General features: G+C 34.7%; 1 protein-coding gene across 1 annotated transcript in view; it reads right to left on the bottom strand.

The window, feature by feature from the left end:
- Nucleotides 1–22,432, bottom strand: part of ADAMTS19 (ADAM metallopeptidase with thrombospondin type 1 motif 19) — a 155,991-nt gene that overhangs the window by 23,660 nt on the left and 109,899 nt on the right. Inside the window, exons 14-20 of the mRNA XM_085213147.1 lie at nucleotides 19,314–19,441; nucleotides 17,209–17,329; nucleotides 15,062–15,142; nucleotides 6,146–6,303; nucleotides 5,212–5,365; nucleotides 2,316–2,451; nucleotides 737–941 (exon numbers count right to left, since the gene is read on the bottom strand). Of these exons, the coding sequence (XP_085069273.1) occupies nucleotides 737–941; nucleotides 2,316–2,451; nucleotides 5,212–5,365; nucleotides 6,146–6,303; nucleotides 15,062–15,142; nucleotides 17,209–17,329; nucleotides 19,314–19,441 (983 nt within the window). The remainder of the gene's footprint in view (nucleotides 1–736; nucleotides 942–2,315; nucleotides 2,452–5,211; nucleotides 5,366–6,145; nucleotides 6,304–15,061; nucleotides 15,143–17,208; nucleotides 17,330–19,313; nucleotides 19,442–22,432) is intronic.

Below are 22,432 nucleotides of genomic sequence, written 5' to 3'. Positions count from 1 at the left end.
GCTGCTGACCAGAGAAACCCAAACAAAGCTGTATACCCACATTCAGAAGCTGCTATTCTTATTTTGAGCCTGAAGGGACTCATAGCACAGCTCAGAATTGCTGTATTCTTCCAGTGGAGGGAGCAGCTTTAAATAACCCCTTCAGCTTTTCCAGACAGCAGTGATAACTCCCTTCTTCCTCCACAGTCTTTAAGATTTAGTATAGCTTCTTAGAAGAAGAAAATCGAATGAACATACAGCCCACACTAATGCTTCAGGATAAATGGATCCAAAATTATCTTATTTACAAGCCCTTTGGCTCAGTGCTTGTACTGCTCTTGGAAAAAGGAAGGGAATGTCCTTTTTTTGCATGCAGCTTCACTCCCAGCCTCTCTGAAGTAAAATGGAAGCTACAGTCTGATCAACCTCCCTCTCAGACACTCACAGTCTGAACCCACATTTCGGTAGCTGGCAACTGTCTCAATTCTGCTTACCCCTAGTTAGCCATTACTACAGTCAGGATATACTTGATTACATCCACTTGAAAATAGGCCAAAAGAAACTGTTCCAGGACATTAACAAGGTAAAATGTAGTAGTTCTATACTTGTTTTCCTAGCTTATTTTCCTAGTCCTAGTTCTAAATCATTGCAAAAGGATCCTGAAACACATTTTGCTAGCAAAAAAATCCCTACACTCTCAGAAAATACTAATGCATAAATAATCATTGTGTCTGCTTATATGCTGTAAACGCGGCACCTCAGACCAGACTCCTGCCTCCCACACAGTCATGCAGTCTTGGCCTTCACAGCGCTGTGCAGAAGCAGGCTTTGGCCCAAGGCAATCTCTCTCCCTTGCTCTGATCATGGTCCCATTTCTGAGCTGCTGTGTGCAGGCTATTTGTCTATTTTGCGTCCCTTTTCCACATGTCCTTGAACATGGAGTCCATTCAGTCATCATCCACCTACAAAGAAATGCAGGCAATCCAGTAAGAAGAAATCAGGATGGAAGAAGTCCCACTGTATCGCTTAATCTTTTGCCTACCAATAATTTCTTAGTCAGGATACCCTTATAAATGTTCTCCTTCCTTTCAATTTAACATTTAGCACTAAACAGACTAACTGCTAATCTAACATATTTTAAACTTAAATACTATTCTGTGATTCTATGAATAAGTTAATGTTCAGATCATCAGTTTCCATGTTTTCACAGTACTCTCTTGCCATTACAAGTCCAATTAGAAAAGCTCCAAAATAGTGTTACACGTTTCAAATATGACAGTCCACTAATCAGCCTTGTATTTTCTGTCTATCTCTACCAAATGTATGTCCATCATTTTTTTAAAAGACTCAGTTTCACAACAGGATCACTCCTGTGTGTTGTTCTGGAGGAAAGTCAAACTCTTTCATGTTCTTTAGGATCAGGCCTAAATAAAGTCACTTGGCTTAAATCACAGCAAGTAAGGCTGATGATGGCAGCTTGGCAGAATGCATATACCTGGAAAGCAACCTAATTCTAGGAGATAATTTTCCCCAAATGTTCTGTAGCTTCATACTGGCCATACATTCTTAAAAATCAGAAGTTCTGCCATTAATGTAGTATACAAGTTTATCCCAGGAGGTTAGACTTGCAAGGGAGATCTTTAGGAAACTGAAGTTTAACAAATCTGTTCCAACAGTCTGACATTTATTGTAAGAAACCTAAACATTTAACTGAGTTTTCTTTATTAGTAGTCTAAAGACTCAATTTAGAATTCACAGATTGTCTAAATAATGCAATAGACAGTGCCTCAGAAGAATAACATACTATTTCATTTCCATCAACTCACTGTATAGTGTCATTAATAAAATAAAATGCTAACCTGGTCAAATATGCATATAACTAAAAGAAATCTATCTACTGTTTAATTGTCTGTGGAAACACAAATGTTAATAGTTCAGTCTTACTTAAAATGTATTACAAGTTGTATTTTATTGATCTTAATATTTCATGACTTACAACAAAGCTATGTCTATTGGTCCATATTACACACTTTCTTCAACACATTTGCTTTGAATTGAATTACATTTCAATTTCATGGTACACATCACAGTGAGAACTTCTACCAAAGAAAGTAATAAGCTGTTTTCTTGAATGATAATTGATTGAGACCTGTGCTTAAGGGCTCTCTTTAATTCAGACTTAAGATAAACAACATTAAATGTTTCAGCGTCCTCCATATTTCGCAGTATAACTTTTGGGAAGTATGGCTTTACTGCACATTGATTGCCAGAAGCAATAAATGCTCCTGGGATTTTTACATTTAGATATAAGTCTGATACAATCAAATCACTATTACCTGGTCTGGCATGGCTGCTCGTTGCACTTTCGGATCTGTGGTTCAGGTTTTGTTAAATATTTGCACTTCTTGTTGTCCACATGACTGATATTTTTGTTCATAATCTTTGTGCAAGAGACTGTTGTTTTTCTTTCACCTAGTAGAAGATAACGAAGGTATACAAGAAATTTTTTTGTTAAAAAGAAATGCAAAATCTATCTGTACATCAGATGTAGTTATTCTATGTTCAGTTCAGCAAAAAGAAGTGAAAAAGACAGCAACGAGCCTAAGGGACAAACTAAACTTTTTAGGGAAGAATGCGTTTTCTTAATCCAGTATATTTCTACCAGTGTCATTAGAATATTGCTGCTTTAGTCCCGCAACAAGTCATATTCTGAGCCCCACATCTCACCCTGTAACTGCTTCCTTCTCAACCAAGACCGCAATGTTGAGAACAGCTTGTGGAAAAATCATATAGAAAGAAGACGTGTTTGCTTGTTAAGTTAAAGGAAAGGAATCACAAATCCTGTCTCCCTGTGTTGCTTGAGTTTAGCAGTTCTGCTTTGTTAAGTAGCATATTGGCAGGTGTGGCCAGCACTCAGGTAAAGGGAATCACTGCTGCAGCCTTCAGAAAGGAGACTACACTAAAGAGAAAAGGCCATACAGTCTCATCTGTAGTGTAACCATTTAGGAAGCTGTTTATTGCTGGTGGAGACCTAATGCATGTCCTGTTATGTAAACACTGCCTTTACAGACGGACTGACACTTGATTCTCTTGAACAGGTAGGAAATCTGAATTGAATGCAATAATTACCACAAGCAGGAGCTTGTAATCAGAGTGCAGTATAGTTTTTAGAAAACTAGCAAGACCTTAATTAAAGTCTTGAGTCTGTAGAAAATATCTTCATAACCACTTCTTCCTGTTTCTATCTGGAAGTTTACTGACAAACGGTGTGTGCAGAATGCAGTATTTAATAGCGGTTAGAAATGTGCCTGCAGATCAAGCAGCAGTTAGAAATAATAATTTTCAACATGACCACAACATTTTACAGTGTTTGTATAAGCAGGTGCACATGCAACTTATCTTTTACATACAGTGTTCAAAACGTTTAACCTTTCTTTTTCTCATTTATATATACATCTTTGCATCCTTATTCTCGCCTACACTGAGAATGCTTTTCTGCAACACAGGAAGTGGTAGACCAGTGACATCCATAAATATGCACAAAGTCACATGGCTTCATCAGTACTTTCATCCTGACAGACGTTTTAAACACTTAAGGAAAACTACTGATACTTATATTCTTTAATCAGGTGCACCAAAATATTGATGATAAAAGTTCAAGCACAAAAATTTACACAGGATACAAGCTGCATAATTTTTATTTCATTATTACTTCATGTTAAATGAAATAAATAAAAAGAAGAATTAAGGTGAAAAATTTTTAACATGCATTTCAGAATATTTGCAGTAAAAAGAAAAACTTTCATGTAACTGCATTAACTCAACTATTTCAAACAATAATAAAAAGTGATGGCCAATTACAACGGAGAAAAGTATGATAAAAATAAACATTACAGTAAAACACTTAAATATTTATTTAAGCAGTAATGTAGAAAGAAATCACCAGCATAGTGCATTTTAGGACTTTTCCAATTGATAGGTAACTCCAGAAATATCTGAAGGAATAACGAGAGACTGTGGTAACATTCCAATTATTCTAAAAATACTTCAGGAAACTGTAAAAAGCATGAATATTCCAAGTGAATATGAGCGCACTATGAAGAAACAGAGGATGACACTAGTACCACGTACAAAATACCTTCAGGGAAGAAGCTTTCTTACCAAACCACAAAAGGCATGTTTATGGAAACTACAGTAATCTGTCGTGACACTGGGACTGTTTGCAGAATCAAAGTAGCTAGAACACTGTGTTCTTTGTGTTGCTGTTATGAGAAGGTAAAGTGTTTCCAGGCTTTCTTATTGCATTACAAGTTGCATAGCAGTTTTCCCAACTGCTGATCAGAGCAGCCGTGATTATCAAAGCATGAAAGACAGGTATTAATAATTAATATATTATTCACAGTTTAAGTCTGAAAAATTAATTAGGAACATATTAAAAGATCTTGGTGGGTTGCCTTCATTAAAAAATCCCTCACATTTTCTAATAACCAGCTTCTGAACAGTTACTGATTGAAAAGGATTTGCTACAGTAATATCATTCACATTCCAATATTTGTACTCATATTGGCATTTAGATCTTCCAAATTCACATTTTTTACAGTTTACAAACATAAACATAGGAAAAATATTACATAAGCATACTAATATCTGCTGTTGCTGTATTTGTTCCGTATGTTTCTGGATCATTCTCAACTCATGTAACTAATGTATTTGATCTGAGATTGGGGTTCAGCTCTTCTGAAGTTTGAAATTTCTTTTACAGATCATTTATCTTAAGTAGTTCCAAAAACAGAGTGGAATGCACAAGAACCTTCTATCCCTGTTCTAGTTCTTACACTTGTATTTCTTCTTGGAAATTGCATCTTGAATTTATTTTTTTTAATTGAGATTTGGTTCCTTCACTATCATTTTTTTCTACCAACTTTATTTAGTTTGAATCTTAACTAAATTATCATTATCATTATAGTTATCATTATTCTTTTAATATATTCAGGAAGAACAGAAAGAAATATGTCAATCATTCTATGTAATCATACCAGCTACAATGAGGACATTACTATTAAACACACCAGACCACCAGAGCCTGAAATATTAATACACCATTTGTTCTAGTTCATATATATATAGAGAGAGATAAGATATACACATATATAAACAGGGTAAATATATATATATATATGCATGCTGTATATACATATGCATTGAATGTTTGTGTTGGGTTTTTTTTTTTACCTCCTCCACACACAGCATCACAATCCTCCCAGCCAGAATGAGTCCACATGAAAAGAGGTTCTGGAACTTTAGAGCTCTGATTCTCAGGAGGAGGATCCAGTGGGATTGTGTACTCATAGTGTAGACCATAGCTCTGGTCATGGAAAAGCAGCACCTGTAAATTAGAGAGGCGGAAAACATTCCTATGAGGACAAGCACTGAGGAGAACACAACAGAGTCTTTGAAGAAATGATCTTGAAGAGCTTGACAGAATGACTTATTCATTCAAGGCCAGGCTGGATGTGGCTCTGGGCAGTCTGGTCTAGTGGTGACTTTGCCCATGGCGGTGGAGTTGAAACTAAATGATCTTTGAAGTCCTTTTCAACCCAAGCCATTCTATGATTCTAAGATTTAGTAGCCTTTAGAGTTTTCTCACAGATTTGATAGGAGAAATTACCTAGCTCAGAATAATGGGAAAAATGTTTTTATTTAACATAAAGGTCTAAAAGCTCCCCATGTAAAATAATTCATTAAACTAAAAAAAGAAAAAAAAACAAACACAAAAACACCCAAAAATGAAAACAAAAGCAAAATAAAATTCATAACAAATCCAGGGGATTATGTTTTCTGTGCTCTTAAAAAGATGATGTCTTTCCTACGTATGAGATATTTCGAACTATTTAGACATTCAAGACAGTTTCTTACAATTAAAGAATTTTGAATTGTGAAGTATTTCTGCATCATTTCTTCATCTTTTCTTTTGGATTTGTCACTTGGCTACCAACTTTTCCTCCCTACACTGAAGTGTATCAAAACTCTACTTCTTAATGGAGAATACGGTAATTTCCACCTTAAAATGGCAGTACTGTGCTAAATTTAGCCAATGGGCCAGGAGGATAGAAAACATCTCAGAGAAAAAATGGTTAAATAAAACACAAAATTCATACTGTCATACCAGTAAATGTAAGGGAGAAGTTGTGGGACCTTTGGCAGAAATCTTCTCCCAGAGACCTCTTCGAACATAATGGACAGTGGTCCCAGCAATATTGAACGTTCCTGAATGTTCTATCTTCCAGTCACTATTGATAGACTGTTTACCAGCATCTCGAAGAGCTGCAAAAATACATTAAAAAATATTTGGTCATTAGTGATTCTGGCTTCTCTTCACATGCTGATTGGATAATATAACTGGTAGATGAAATCACGTAAATCTGCAACGATGCATAGTTAATTCCAAAAGTAATGTCTCTTATTTATTTCCACTACACTACAACACTTTGCACTACAACAGGTGCAAAAAAGCACAGTAACATTATTTGATAAAACAAGTTATCAGTTACAAAACACTATCTTTCAACATAGTCACCACCATTAGCTATGCATTTTTACCAGCAATGAACAAGAGCCTGCGCACTGTACTTGTAAAAATCTGCACCAGCGAAGGTGACTCACTGTTTCACAGTGCTATGACAATGTTGTTGCTAGGAAAATATTGCCCACACAGTTGATCTTTCATCAGCCTGAACAGGGGTAAGTCAGAAGGCACAAATCTGGGCTGTACAGTGGGTGTGGTAGGACAGTCCAGCCAAGATTGGCAGTGCTCCAAAGTCTTCAAACTTCCACGGGGCCAGGCGTTACTTTGATGCAAGAGAAAGTCTGACTTTCTCTCTAGCCTTTCTCTGGATGTTTGAGACTTCAGCTTTTTCATCATAGTGATATATTGATAAGAACTGATGGTTTGATGGGGTTCCAGGAAATCCAGAAGGATCATCCCTTTCATATCCCAAAAGATAGTGCACATCACTTTACCTGCTGAAAGCCATCGCTTTTTCTTCAATGAGTGTTGACATGTCAACACTCCATGGACTGCTGTTTTGACTCCAACTAGTAGCAGTGATACAACATCTTGTAACTGCTAATGATGCAATCCAGGAAAAAGTCATCCTCAGCCTCGTATTGGTTGAACAGGTTCTGACAAACTTGCATATAGTGTTTTTTCTGGTTCCATGTGAGTATTTGCAAGGCCCACGTGGCACAAGTTTTGCAATATTTCAACACTGCCATCATCACTGCCAATGCACTGAAACCAGTATTTGGCTCCATACACAATTCCCTGGTCATAATCCACTCATTCATGTAGATGACCTAATTGATATGCCTTTCATTTCATGGTGTGACAGCTGTGCATGGGCATCTGCAGTGTGGCTTGTCTTTCATATTGCTGTCACCATTACTGAAATACAACACCCACTGCCTCATTGTGCTCACATCCACTGTTTAGTCTCTACAAATGTTCAGGAAGCATTGATGAATGTCAGTGGATGCCAACTTTTCCTCATGAAAGAGCTCAATTACACACATTTGCTTCAGACACACTTCCATGTCAGATGCCATTCTGTAAGACTGTCCCTCTGCTGCTATCTGTCACACGGCAACAAAACATAACAGGGGATTGGCAGGAAGATTCACTCTTTTCTGCCATGCTACCAACATCCGTCTCTGACATGCTGGTCCAATATGGTAAAATGGGAGACATCACTTTCACAACAGCTCTTGTATTTATGAATACTATTGTACAGGAACTTAAATTGAACAATTTTTGGAAGAAATGCTTGTCCAAGCCACATATGCATAGCATTAATTGAATTTAAAATAAGTGTTTTATTGCCTAGTAAGACTGAAGGTTCCAGAATTCATTAAATTAATTTAAGACAAAAGCAATTATTCTTCATTCCTAGGGTTTACAACCTTTACAAGACAAGGAAATATAATTTTCACAAGTTATTTTTCAATATTTGTGGAACTACATTAGAACTTCAAAAAAATTCTGGTTCAAAATTATTTCTCTCTAACCACTAAATCTACATTTTTCCGCACCTCAAAATGTCAAAATGTGACAATACTATTGTTATCCTGCTTAAGCACTTATTTTACTCAGACTTTCACCATCTAATTCGATTGCTCTAACAAACAGAAATAGATTGTTCTTTTTTGTCAAATTACGATTTAAAAGCATCACCAAGTCAGGAAAGATGCTCAGACATTGAAAACACAGTATATTACTATCTTTTTTTCTATATTAAACTCTGCAGAAACTCTTCTGTGAGGAACCTTTATTTTAACCTTTTATTCTATTTTATATAATTTTCTTATTCAAAATAATATCTGAAGTAGGCATGTGAAGGAAGGTTGTACTTGAAGTCACCTTTTGGACAAAAAGTTGTACACATTCCTCTTCACTGAAATTGCATGTTTGGCATCAAACTGTTTTAAGAGAACCTCGACATCTTAACCCTTGTCCAAATTTTCTTATTTAAACTTGTAAGTTAATGTGAGTCATTCCTGTAATTGTCTTTTCCCCTATTCATATTTATACAGTTATGTTTTGTTTCTATGGGAAACAATGGCAATAGCTCTATGGACTGGCAGCAATACAATTGCATAAGACATCACTGGTGTATACTAATACAGTGCTGTGTAATAAATGTTAAGATTATAAAATCCATTAATGCCTTGTGCTAAAAATAACAAGTCATTTTACCAGATCTAAAAATTGGTATTTCAGGTTAAACATTCTATTACTAGTGGTGATTGAGTTCTATTTAATTTTAAAACTGTAGATGCCACTCCTGTTTCTAGTATAGAAAAAACACAAATGTAACTGACAGTGCTGGAGTCTAGTTGAGTAATGTTGCTCAGATGGAGCAGAGTTTCTCCCTTGAGAGCAGTGGACCTTGCACAGGCTTTCTTCCGTGTCCTTATAAGCAACGTTATGTGCGACAGCACACAGTTCAGAAGACTTGGAACACAGAAATATGTCAGTTCCTGCATTTTCTTCTCTCAGCTTCCTCAAATGAGCCTCTGGGGCTAAACGAAGGAAGAATGAGTGTTACCGTGTCTAAAATTTAGGTTTGGATTCATGCGGTCCAGCTTCTACATCTGACTCTGCCACAACTCTTATTGCAAGCTAGTTTACTGAGTTTTAATCCATGTCACACGTGTAATCCCTACTCTGCTTAAATTTTGATGAAGGAGGATCTCTTGGACATAGGAGGAAAATTCAGCACACAAGTGTATTGCCTCTCAGGCTATAAAACATACTGAGTAATATACCCATAATGAAAAAGACAAACAATAAAAAAAAATTATGATGAGGAAAACCTACCAGAAGTGTTTGTGCCAAAAAAAGAGGGAAGTGAACGTCTTTGGAAATTGTGAATTTTTTGTTTGGTTTGGTTTGGTTTTTTTTTTGCAAAATTTAGACATACTCTTCATAAAATAACCAAAACAACGTCACTTTGGCTGAACTTGATATTGTCAAGAGAACTGGCAAATATAAAAAATATACAAATCTAATTTCTAAACCAGAATGCTTTCACCGATATCTTTCATCAGGGAAGTCACTGTTTCACTTGCATTAAGGTTATCCTGTGATACCTTCAATAAATTTTAAGAGTAATAATACTCAAAATTTGAATAACATAGAAAATTTCAATTTATCAACTCAGAGATAGAGCAAGATAAAATTCCATCTTGATCTTATATATGCTGCCACTAAAATTAGGAGTTACATGTAATTTGGCATAATGCCTTCTTGTTTTTGTTTTTACTAACTAAATTATTTAATTTTATATTGAAGCATTTATTTCCAATGTAAATGGAAAGTTATTTGAACAATTAAATGTTTAAAGATGCTGAAAACAACTATACCTATACCTTGCAGTGCCATATGGGATATATTCAATAAATGATATGTCTTATTATAAGAAGAAACTTCAATTGGATGTTGCTTTTTTTTCTGAGATCACATTTTACTGCTGATAATTCCTTGCTGCTTTCTCAAAATTAACTAATGAAGGGACATGATATTACCTTCTGCAGCAAACTTCCCATTAGTTGCTGCTGCTTCAGTCTTTTCCAAATCATTGCTTTGATATTAAGGAAACTAAGTAAGAGAAAAGAAATCAAACAGAAATGCTATCAGATGAGTATGCAGCACGTGTCAGCAAAGGAGTATTTTTTGCTTAAACTAAAAAGCTTAAAAATGCTCAACTGCCATGTAACTGGCCCCCAGCCTGACACAAGCCCACTTTCTATAACCTTTTGAGCACAAACCATCAGCCAATTGCTCACCGATCACATTATGTTTTTGTCATGGGTCATAACACTAATGAAAAAGCAGAACAAGCTCACAAGTTCTTTTTCGTTTTATAAGCAATAACAATCAATTTATAGGCTACATCCAGAAGTATGCATATTTCTAAAAGTAATTTATAACATGTCAGCACTACTGTGACTAATTAGCCCTACCTGGTCATTAGTATCCAGGAAATCTTTTTTTAAAGTCAGTGTTATTATTATAATAAGAAGCTGAGAACAGGAAAAGGATTGTATATGTTTTGTTATGTATATATCAACAGCAAATGTATTTTGTATAGAAAAAAAAAGACTGACCTTAATTTCTCAGAAACCTCTTGAAAATAAAATGAAACAATCAGATTGGCCTGCTTAATCACTGTAATTGGTACTAACTATTCCATGGTTAACAGTAATAAAGTTACAATTATCTTATCTATATGCAAATATATAATCTAATGAAAATTAAAGACTCTTTAAGACTACACATAAAATAAGTGCTAGTCTATGCTTAAAATTATTAAGTGCTACTTTTGTTTCCTGTCTGGCAGCGTTCACATATACAGTGAACTTATTTCCAAAACTCATGTAACTCAAAAACTGGTTCTTGATAAACCCATTTTCTTTGTTACATATTTTCATTCACAGCTTTGCTAACCTACTTGCACTTTTCTTTATCACTTTTATTTCACAGAACTACAACACATATTCTCTTGGTATTAGATATAAAAGCAGGGGAATACTTAATTGAGGTGGTACAATTTGCATCTGCTGCATAATTCTGCATAGAAGAAGGGCATTTTTTTCTCTACAGAGAAATTTGAGCCATATTAAAATATGTACATGCAAAAATATACTATTAGTATTTATTTTTATAAATAACTTATCTGCATGTGCTGAGCAGACAACATGGACAGCATGATTCCATGTCAGTATCAATCTTCACTCTTATTTGGAAAATGACCTTAAGACAGTCCATACCACTGTGGTGCAGTTTTATTAACTGTGAAGGAAGAGCTGATTCACATCGGTTTTCATGTTGTCTTTTGCTTTGGCAATGTAAGAGCTCAATAAAAATTTTAATCGGGTATAAGCACAATTTGAACAAAATAAACTTATATTTGCTAATTCTGGTTGTTTTATTGAATGGGTTGCTCAGCTGTTGAAAGTTCTAGAACTTTTTATACACACAGCAAATGATTCTTGGGTGCTTAAATTCAAGCTGACTTTTTTCCCCCACTATTTCAGTCTATGAGAAAAATGGGGGGGCAGTAAAAAGGCTGTTAAAACAGTAACAGAGATCAGCAACAACTAAAAATGTGCATATTCTTATCTGGAAAGTAATTCAAACTCACTTTCATGAACTTGTCTACTTAGTTTATATTGCTAAACACTTTGCTAAATTGTTTGCTGATAGCTTTCAAAATTACAGACTTAATAACAAATGTTCAAGAATAAGTATTTTTTCATCTTGATGTAGAACAGTTTCAACTTTTTTTGTTATTAATCACTGTCCACAGCCTTCTACTTATAAAAGAAAAATATGGTTAATGTCGGGGGACTCGCCTCTGCTATGTGACCAGGTGCTCAACCAGCTTCCAAGGTGTTTTAAAATAACTAGCATTTTCAGAAGTGGGTGATTCAAAATTGTGTGTAATTTGTCAGATCCTGCCTGCTTTTCCACATTCTTCACCTCATAAGCCCCAGCAGTACAACTTTTTTTTTTTTTTTTTTTTTTTTTTTTTTAAAAACGAGGAAACATACTTCATAAAGAAAACTGGACAAGAACACCACATATTTGTCAACTTGACATCCCAACAGGATGAGGAATTACAGTGCTATGCACTGTTCAGTTGCAGGTGTTCAAAGGGTCTGCATCCCTGATTGTGTATGCCAAAACAATTACTCAGGTCGCATAATGGCTGAAGTAGGAAGGGAAATCTGGATGTCATCTGGTTCTGCTCCCCTGCTCAAGCAGGGACACCTGGAGTTAATCCTCTTCTGTATCTCAGTTAAAAACAAATAATTTATCTCGTTTCCAATTACCACTAAAATTTAAGGTTACAGGTTAAAAACTATCTGCATAGCTAAATCCAATTAAGTATTCTTAATAATTCATTATGGGTCTGGACCTGACATGCCATTTTGCAATTGTCATGTGAGTGTTATAATCTCAAAATTTGTTTTATCTCCTATAAAAAAGAAAATAAACTTCCTTCCTGTACTCTACTTTAACAACTTTTAAAAAAGTAAACATTTGTCAAATGGGAAGGAAAATGTAACAGCAGACAAGACATAATCTTAGACCATAGGAAACTAGATCATGCTTGAAACAGTGTCTAAAGCTGTAATTGTGATAAGACTTTTCAAGTAAATGACAATGAAACAAGATTACCACTGCTAGTTTATTCCTTAAAAATATATCTCAACATTCTTTTCTAGAGATCCTAATTCTAAAGAAGAAGAAAGAAGCAGAAATTTATATGTATTTTCTCACATAACCTAAGGAAAGGAGGAATAACTAATATTTGGCTATATCACAATTAAAAAAAAAAAACAAACAAAAACATAATTTTTTAAAATCTGTGAATAAATCCTGCAGAAGGCGTACCTAGAGGCATTCATCAATTCAGTAAATGCAGTTGCATTATACTTTACCTAATCCCCTAGGATGACAGAGTTCCTGTTATTGTGGTATATGTTGATATACCTCAGATAAAGAGGATATTTAAGGAGTTCAGAAAGAACTTCTCTGAAGATTAGCTTCCACAGTACATTTACACAATGATGCTACTGATGTGGACTGCAGTTTTACTAATGAATTTACTATCATCACCGCAACTTCCAAGATAACAGGGAACGGCATTTATTTTGATTGCTTCCCTGTTTTACCTATGAAAAACAGGGACCACATTTCCAACAGCTTAAATTGGATTCTACTTTGTAACCCACATTTTTTTTTATGTATGGTGCATTACAGTATGTTTACAGCTAAATCATTATGCAATTATTAGGTAAATAATTAGCTATATTACAAGAACTTAATCGTAAGGTGCATATATGAAAATAAGCAGGCCAGAAATATGGTTGAAGTATATTGATTCTTTTCAGGTTCAAAACCCAGAAAGCAAACTACCATGTAACATAAAATGAAAACTCTGAACTATAAGACATAAGCGATTCAGAAAGACAGAATTTAATCTGTATTGTATTTCAAAATTTTAAAGACAGTTCTCTGAAAAAGACTGTTTCTAAGCTGAAACTTTTACACTTTTTTTCCCAGAACTTGCAATTCACCACTCTTGGTAAAAAATTTTACTATTCAACTTGTTACTTCTATTCAATTTTGATTTTTGTGCTCTCACAATAAATATATTTTAAAATTGAAGAATGTTTAAGTACTTTTAGCTAGTATAAATAACAATAATAATAAAAAAGCAACAATTTAGGTTTTAGTTAGAAAGATCTGTTACTGCTTTTCCCCCCACAAAAAAAAAAATGTGTGAAACTGGCTGATAATCACTCAACATGAGCTGCATTAAGAAAAGTAAAATTCAAGTGAAAATAAATTAAAAAGCTCAGGTACTAAAGAGCACCTCCAAAAATAATCAGAACAACTGATATGATTTCATGGGTATAAAAAGAATTAAGTTCTCTTAGTCTGCCTCAGTATAAGGGAGGAAAATTTGCCACTTATGGGAAGTGAATTAATTTCCCTAAATACAAGTCTAGTGTTTACTTATTTTTGTATTATTTAGAATATAAGAACTAAACAGTACTTTAGTTGTCTGTTAAAGGTAATAGGCAAAGAGGAATAAAATAACTTGAAAATTAAGAAAATGTATCAATGAAACCAATTATTGATCCGACAGTCCTATACCTATATCTTTATACTCCATTAATGCACAGTGAAATTGTTCAAAACTTTAAATCTCCTGTAATAATTTAACAGGATAAGCAGATCTCTCACAATAAACCAATAGTAACTCACTGGTAACTTAAGGACTAATAATTCAGATTTGCCATTTTTGACATTCTTTCAGGTGAGATATTGAGAACGTTCAAGTAAAAAGTTTTGTAAAACGTTGGTATTTCTTATGACCAGAACTAATAACAGTGGTCAAACCAGGGAAATTTTCATTTCATTGTCCCATTTCTCATACTGAGTTTCTCACAAGTTAAAATGCAAGCAGTTCACCAAACAGGACCAATTATGATAACTTAAACCCTGTAACAATAATTACAAATTATACTCCCCTAGGCAAGAGCTCTACAAATCACTAAGAGAGAAAAAATTTTTCTTCTTATGAAAAACAACTTCATAAAAATTAAAAAAAAAAACAACTAAAAAAGTCATTATGATTGTTTCCATGAAAATATTCCAATTATTTGAAATCAAAAGAAATATGTATGAAGCATTTATTTTCATTAGTACAACATGAAGAGCTTTCACTAGTGTTTTCACATGAAGCACAGAAAGTTTTGAAATGTAAAACACGGTGATTTTTTCTGAAATAATCTAAATTAATAATTTAAAAATTTCTATAAATGAGATGAGATGAAAGTTCCGAAAACAGAAAATGCAGGAGCCATTCCTATGGCATTTCTACAAATTTTCTGTAATTGCTCTCTCAGTGATTTCATTTTCTACTCAGTTTAATCACACAGGGATGCCTAGTTAGACCTCTTCAGTGCTGATCCAAACAGAAAACAAGCACTAAACCATAATACTTACCTAAGTAACTGTGAGCTGGTTTTTCTTCCACAACTTTGATTCTCCTTGCTCCTGCAGGTATCACCAAAGCTTCCACATAACCTAGACACGAGACCAAATGTCCAAATGTACTGAGTTAAATAGAGCTCTATAGAAGTGTACGTCTTGCATGTTTTTTTCATTTCTTCTCTCCAATTCTGTTTTTGAAATTTAGAAAGTTATAATTTGTGTAACGATGGCCTTCACAAAAAACATTATAGTCATTAACAAATGATGATACTGTGCCTTGTACATAATATATACAGTGTGATATAAATTTAAAAAGTGTGGCAGAATAAAATATAGTGAGAATTAGCAAGGAATAGACTGGGTCTAGGGGAGATGAAACCAAGTAACATAATGCTATTATCACATCAGGCAACGGCAAAAGAATTCTTATTTCATTCCGCATGTAGAGATAAATATGATATCATTTAAAAATATATATATAAAATCATCCAACTGGTTTTTTTTTTGTATTTTGTATTTTGTGATCCTACTTTCTTGCTGTAGTGTTCAACTGCTGCTATGAATGACTTTGAAGTATGTTATTACAGTTAATATAATAGAGTTATTGTAGTGCATTAAAATTGGTTCCATACAGTGTGGGAAAAGACATACTGTTTAGTAATTTGCTTTAAGTAAAAAGGTGAAAAGGCAAGGCAGGTGGAAAACACGGTGTTATAAATGAATCATATTTTAGACTATCTAGGTGAACTTCAAATAGCGGGCTGTAAAACATATTTTTATTCTTCCCAGCTATGTAATTCTATCTAGGATAATACCGAGCACTTACGGAATCTTCTCAACAAAGTGGAAGCATGAATATTAGGTAACTGCAAAGGAACATTATATTTCATTTCTTCAAGAACAAATAACACCTTCCATTTATTGCTATTATTGATACTCTAGCTTCTTGAGAAATAAAACAACACAGCTGCAATTAGATGGCAGTACTATAATATTATGGATTGACAAAGAACTCTGAATGATTCTGAGAAGGTTTTGGAAATTCGCATTAGCTGTAAAAGATTGCTGACACACTGCTATTTCTACTATCTGTCACTCCTCTGTAGTATAATCTTTCAGGCTCATCCATGGTTTGGGATCCTTGTTCTGCATTACTTTCAGCTTAAGGTCCCGGAAGAAACATCTGAAGATTATGTTTTTTGTTTTTTAACTGATGATTGCATGAAATACATTAAGGTCCATAACTGTCCAAGAATATACTGTCTGACTTTAATTACAGCATTTTATTATATGATTTACTTACTGTATTGAAATTTGGTGCATTTTCTGCAATTCTGCATACATCAGAAACAGAAAGTTTAACAGCAAACAAATGCTGAAAACAATTGCCCAAATATTCTTTCAAAGGAAAGACTTAAAGAGAAGGTATACATGGTGCATTAATTTCACTAGGATTTCAGTCTTTCACTCTGTCACTCGTCTCGTTCAAAGAAAAAATCACAAGACTGTCTGAAAATCTAATACACCAGAAAATCTTTTTACTTTTTACATTATGTTGCTATTAACATAAAATAATGAAAAGATATGACTTCTCCACACATTTGACTTTATAATCTCTCAATGCTTCGTTTAATGATATTATCCTAGGTAACAAAAGATAATTTGGATATTTATTTTGAAGAATAGTACATTAATCTAAATACTGTAAGAATTCACAATTTAATTACATACTAAACACACAGAAACAATACTTTGCAGATTTTTAGCAATCAGGAACTTCTGTGAAATAATATATGTCTATATGGTAGATAAATCAGATAATTCACTTGTGTAATTTGCAGCATTATAAAAATAATCATTTACTTTTATGTTAAACATTGAACATATGATTGGGGTGAGATTAATTTCAAAAATATCTTTTGTAGATATCTCAGAAACATGGTTTAGTGGAGGGTTGTTAAGAGTTTGGATAGTACGCTTATGTTGCAGTTGGTCTTGGTGATCTTGAAGATCTTTTGCAATCTGAACAACTCTCTGGTTCTGTGATTCTATTATTCTAGATCTGAAACTGCGATAAACTGCATCACTTTAAAAAAGCAGATCTTAGTTCTAGTGCTCAAATTAATCAAAATCTGAGTCTTCTAAATAAACAGACTTACCCGCTCCTCTGGTATGGTTAAAGTCACCCTTAATGACCTTGCAAGACTTTCCATTACCATTGCATACACCACAATGATCTTCACGGGCCAGAGAGCCTATTATACCGTCGCAGCCAAATTTCTGCGGGAGAAGAAAATAAAGTTTAAGTAATGGCCTACATTTGTTTCAAGGCTGCAGGTACATCTCACCATTTTTCAGGATGACCTAACTTTTACAATTCAGGTTTGGTGTCAGGCCTCTTCAGAATGGGGGCTGCACTATTTGATATCCTGATATCTGTTCTATACTAACTTCTCCTGTGATTTTACTTAAATTGGTCCACTCACTCTTCCTATATGGTTGGCCAACACTACCAACTGCTCTCCAAGATGAATCTGGCACAGTTGAACCACTATACAAAACATTCTGTAGGCCTTCCTCCCCAGTGACTTCAGTTTGTGTTGCTTTAGTATTTGTCATTCAAAATATTCAAAATATTTTTCATTCAAAATTTTCCCTCTCCCATAATAATAAACTACTGTCTTCAGTTACTCTGAATAGCATGTGAACATATCTGGATGTAAATATAAAATTTATTTGTACTCTATGGAGAAGTATTTAGTTTGAGATGGCATTTAGTAAAGAAGCACTCTTACATTACTAAATTAGAGGTATTTCTGTGAAGTAATATCACTGCTCCTTTGTCAACAGAAATAGAGTTAATATGAAGTTCATTTAAAATGAAATAAAAATCTTTAGAAGACCAGAAAGGCCAACACATGGTAATCTTGTGCGCTGTATAACCGCACTTCATTAAACCCATAAAACTTCAGCACTGTTTGATAAGTGATGAAGATAAAAGCTAGGCTAAAAAGGAAATGAAAAATTCTTGTAACGACAGAAAACGTGGTCTACTACAGATCAGCTTGTTTTCAAGCATGTGAAGATTGTTACTTCATGTTATGCAAACAATTTTTAATAGAGTTGTTCTATTGAAAAGAAAAAAGAAAACAACATTAACGGTTTATGGTACTAGGGTTCCAAGAGTTGCGTATCTAAAATGATATATTTGGAAGATTTAAATATCTAACTCTACAGCTGTAGACCAGAAGTTCTTTTATATCTGTTGTTTGAAAAGACAATCTAAAATGTGGAAGATACAAAAAATTTACATGTTCAAATTAGATTAGCAGATATCTCTCTGATTCTTGATATATCAAGAATACAATTCAGTCTTTGATGATTTTGGCTTCAGGCTTTTTTTGTCTTTAGTAGTCAGGCAGATATGAAAAGTGGATAATAAAATGAAACAACAGGTTTTTCAAGAGAAATGGACTATATGTCCTCTTTGTGTCAACTCTCCGATAACTAACTGGTGAGCAAAAAAACAGTTCAATAAAGTATTTAAGTGTGTACTTGTTGCACGCAGTCACTTGAGAAAGACTTATTATACATACATATCTGCATTTGCATGGAGACATAGATGCTTGTATGCATCTGTAAGCTAATTTATTATAGCATCTAGTGATGAATCTGTGTTAAAGGTTACTTTTTCTGCTGAATTCAGTGTATGCAATGAGAAGTGGATCGAGTTAAAAACAGCCCTGAGGGATTTTTATATGAAAGCGTTTCTATACGAAGCATTATAAAAGTGTCAAAAGAACTTCTATAAACCAAATGAATTCTCAGGACCATAAACAGAAGAAGCCCTCTGTTTAAGTTATCTGTAAATTATCATCTTTGGCTTATTTGGATGTAAAATCTGTACTGTTGACAGAATTAATCTCACATATGCAGATCCCATAGCAACATTTTCCATCCTGTTGAAAGCTGTGTCTTCACTCAACTTTAGAAGATGAACTCAATTATCCAGTGTGCTGCAGTTTCTTATAATCGACCATACCTGGGATACATATTCCTGCAGCTAAATCTTCAGCAACTTCAGATAGTGTGCTCTAATGAGTGAAAAGAGTTTAAAATATTCTACTATAATACATAAAGAAACATTCAGTTTTGGCTATGCATTTTGCAAAATTCCATCAGAGAAATAACACATATTCATAACAAATACTTGCACTCACACACATGTACATACATATCCATTTTCTGAAGAAGTAATTTATACCTGGCATCTACCATCTGCACAGATATCTAACCCATGCTGGCCACAGGAAGTCCCATCCATCACTTTTTCTGTTAGAAGAATGGGTTGATCCTTTCCAGACGGTGTACAGAATAAGGCACATGGCTTTTCTTTAGTAGCAATTGACAGGAAAAAAAAAAGAGGCCGTGAAAGGTCAGTTAACAAATAAAAAAAATAATCAGTAAACAGTATTTTAAAAGTTGATTTATACTTATCTTTTCAAATATGAATCTACATTAGTATAAGAAGTCATCTCAGTTAATGTGGAAAAAAAACTCCACACATTTCCTATCCTTTTCTCATGTTTGCAGAACTCAAGTTCTTTTTCCTCCTAGAACACACTTCTGCTTTAGACTTGGCTTACATCATACTCCTGTCATGTTCATTGCTACAATTAAGAATACACACATTTCAACTGATGGAATATTTTGGTTGTAATCTATACTTTCATTCTACTAAACTTCTGACAGATCATAAATATTGGTTAAAAAAGAAAGTTAACACTTTCCAGATTTTCTAACTATGCAGGTCATAGAGGAAAAAAAAAAAACTGAGTAACTCAAACACCCTGGGAAGAAAAATATAAGGATTTACAAAGTCCACATTTAAAAAAAAAGACAAAATACTGAACACATTCTTTCTAACATCTCTACCAAGGTCATGTAACTTTCTACTACATTTCTACAGCATTCTGCAAATCATTTTTCATTTTGAAAAGAATTAAAAAGAAATTTTATCCTACATAGCCATGTATTCCACAGGGTCAACATTAACAAATAATGAAGTTTGTTCTATCACTGCCAAAGTAATAACAAATAAAATAAGTCTCCTCTCAGTGATCAACTGAGTACAGAATCACATAACTTTTTATATCTTTAATCACAAGTGCATTAACTCAGAACTCTTTCCCAAATCTTTTGCAGGTTCTTGAAAGGATAATGTCAATCTTGAAATTTAAACTGATTTCATTTGGATGCATTCGTCACCACTCTGACTTCATGCTGACTTTTAGATTCCTGGAGTGCATTTTTATTAGTAAATTAAACAGTTCCAGGAAACATTCAAGGGCACTAGAGCTCTACTGTCTGTACAGTTAAACTGTAAAACAGTCTGTGGCACATTTTTTGCCGGTGCCATCTAGCACTAGCTGGGTCTAAACTAGAAATTGCCGCCTGAAAAGGACCGTTTCCAGAAAGCAGCTTGGATGTCACCATCTTTTTCAGAGTGTTAGATAGCTGAGAAGTATGGACACAGGCCTCCTCTGCCAGCTCATTTGCAAACCAGAGAGCAGTCTGAGCACATTTAACATACTAAAATTGACATAGCTCTGGGTATCTCCAGGGGAAAAATACAAACAGATGTGATCTTTTTTGCCAATCCATGAAGCCAGTTAGACAGAAGCCACCTCCTGTTCAGAAGCCCGAGACTCTGCCTGAGCTTGCGCATTCTGCATTTCTGCTATATTGCTTAAACAGTAAAGTGAAAGTCACCTGGTATCTACAAGAACCGCACGCCTCAGAATTCTTCAAAAGAGTACCTTAATAGAAAATTTACAAACTAGATTTTTTAAGGACACTGAACTCAAAAAGGAAAAAAAAAAAAAAAAAAAGCAGAATCAAAGAATGATTTACATTGGAAGGGACCTGCAAGATGATCCAGTTCCAATCTCCCTCCAGTGGACAGGGACATTTTCTACTAGATCACATTGCCCAAAGCCCCATCCATCCTGGTCTTGAACATCTTTAGGATAAAGTATCCACAACTTCTCTGGGCAAAGTAAAAAATTACTTCATGATGTCTAAATTAAACCTTCTTTATTTTTAAAGCCATAACCTCCTGTCCTATCAGTACAGTCCCTGACAAAGAGGAGCTTTTCATCTTTCTTGCAGATCCATTTTAGATACTGGTGGGCCATTGTGAGGTCTCCCCAGTGCCTTTTCTCCTCCAGGTTGAACAATCCCGGCTCTCTCAGCCCATCTTAATAGAAGAGATGCTGATCATCCTCATGGCCCTCCTCTGGACTTGCTCCAATAGGTTCCCATTTTTCAGAGCTGAATGAAGTATTCAAGGAGGGATGGCAAGAGAGTGAGGGGGAAAATCGTCTCCCTTGCCCTTCTAGCCATGCTTCTTTTGTTGCATGCCACGATATAATTGGCTTCCTGGCCTGCAAGCACACACTGCCAGCTAATATTGAACTTCTCATCAACCAAAACTCCTATTTTCTTCTCCTGGGGGTTGTTCTCAAGCAACTCTCTTCTCAGTCTTTATTAGTGCTTTGGATTGCTTCAAAGGCTTAGGACATTGCATTTGGCCTTGTTGAACTTCTTGATGTTCACAAGGCCCCACGTCTCAAGCATGTCAAGAGATATCGTCTAGATGGCATACCTTCTTTCATGTACTCACTGTAACACACAATTTGGTGTGTTACAAACTTGCACAAACTTGCTGAGGGTGAACTTAATCCCACTGTCCAGATTGCCAACAAAGACACTAAATAGACTTCTCAAATATGATAAGTAGTGGCTTAGCAACTGTACCCACCTGGTTGCTCAGGACTGTGGAATGCATCTCATCAATCAACAACACTAGACCACTTCAACAAACTACAGGTGACCTCACTCAAGCAACAGCAATTACTTTGGACATGGTGCACAGTTCAGTCCTCATAAAGTGCAGGAGGGAAAATATCTAAGGGTTTGGGAACAATGGACTTTTGTAACACTGGAATTATTCAGCTTGTGTCCAGTTTTGTGCCTCCTGAGGGCAGCTTAAGACATGAACATGCTTGATGAAAACAGTCATCCATCCATTCTCAATGGAAAATGGGAGAGTGTCGACATTTTTCATCAGATGACTGAATGATTCAAAGTCAGATTGAAAACTTATGATCCTTAGGATATGCATCAAATGTTTCTGTTCTAAAATGAAATTTGGTAAAATAAAGCCAGATTGATTTGCTAGATAAAGGCCTTTCAAATACATGAAGAGAATTTTCTTTACTCTGAAAGAAGAATGACAAGTTTTCATTGTGCCAACTTCAGTCTTCTATATAAAATCTCATAATTTAGCATTAAATAATCTTCTTTTAGATGGACATACGT

Source organism: Meleagris gallopavo, chromosome Z (genome assembly GCF_905368555.1).
Source record: "Meleagris gallopavo chromosome Z, MGAL_WU_HG_1.1, whole genome shotgun sequence".
Taxonomy (NCBI): Eukaryota; Metazoa; Chordata; class Aves; order Galliformes; family Phasianidae; genus Meleagris; species Meleagris gallopavo.
Note: the sequence above shows the minus strand (reverse complement) of the source record. Positions and strands in the feature narration are given on the sequence as shown.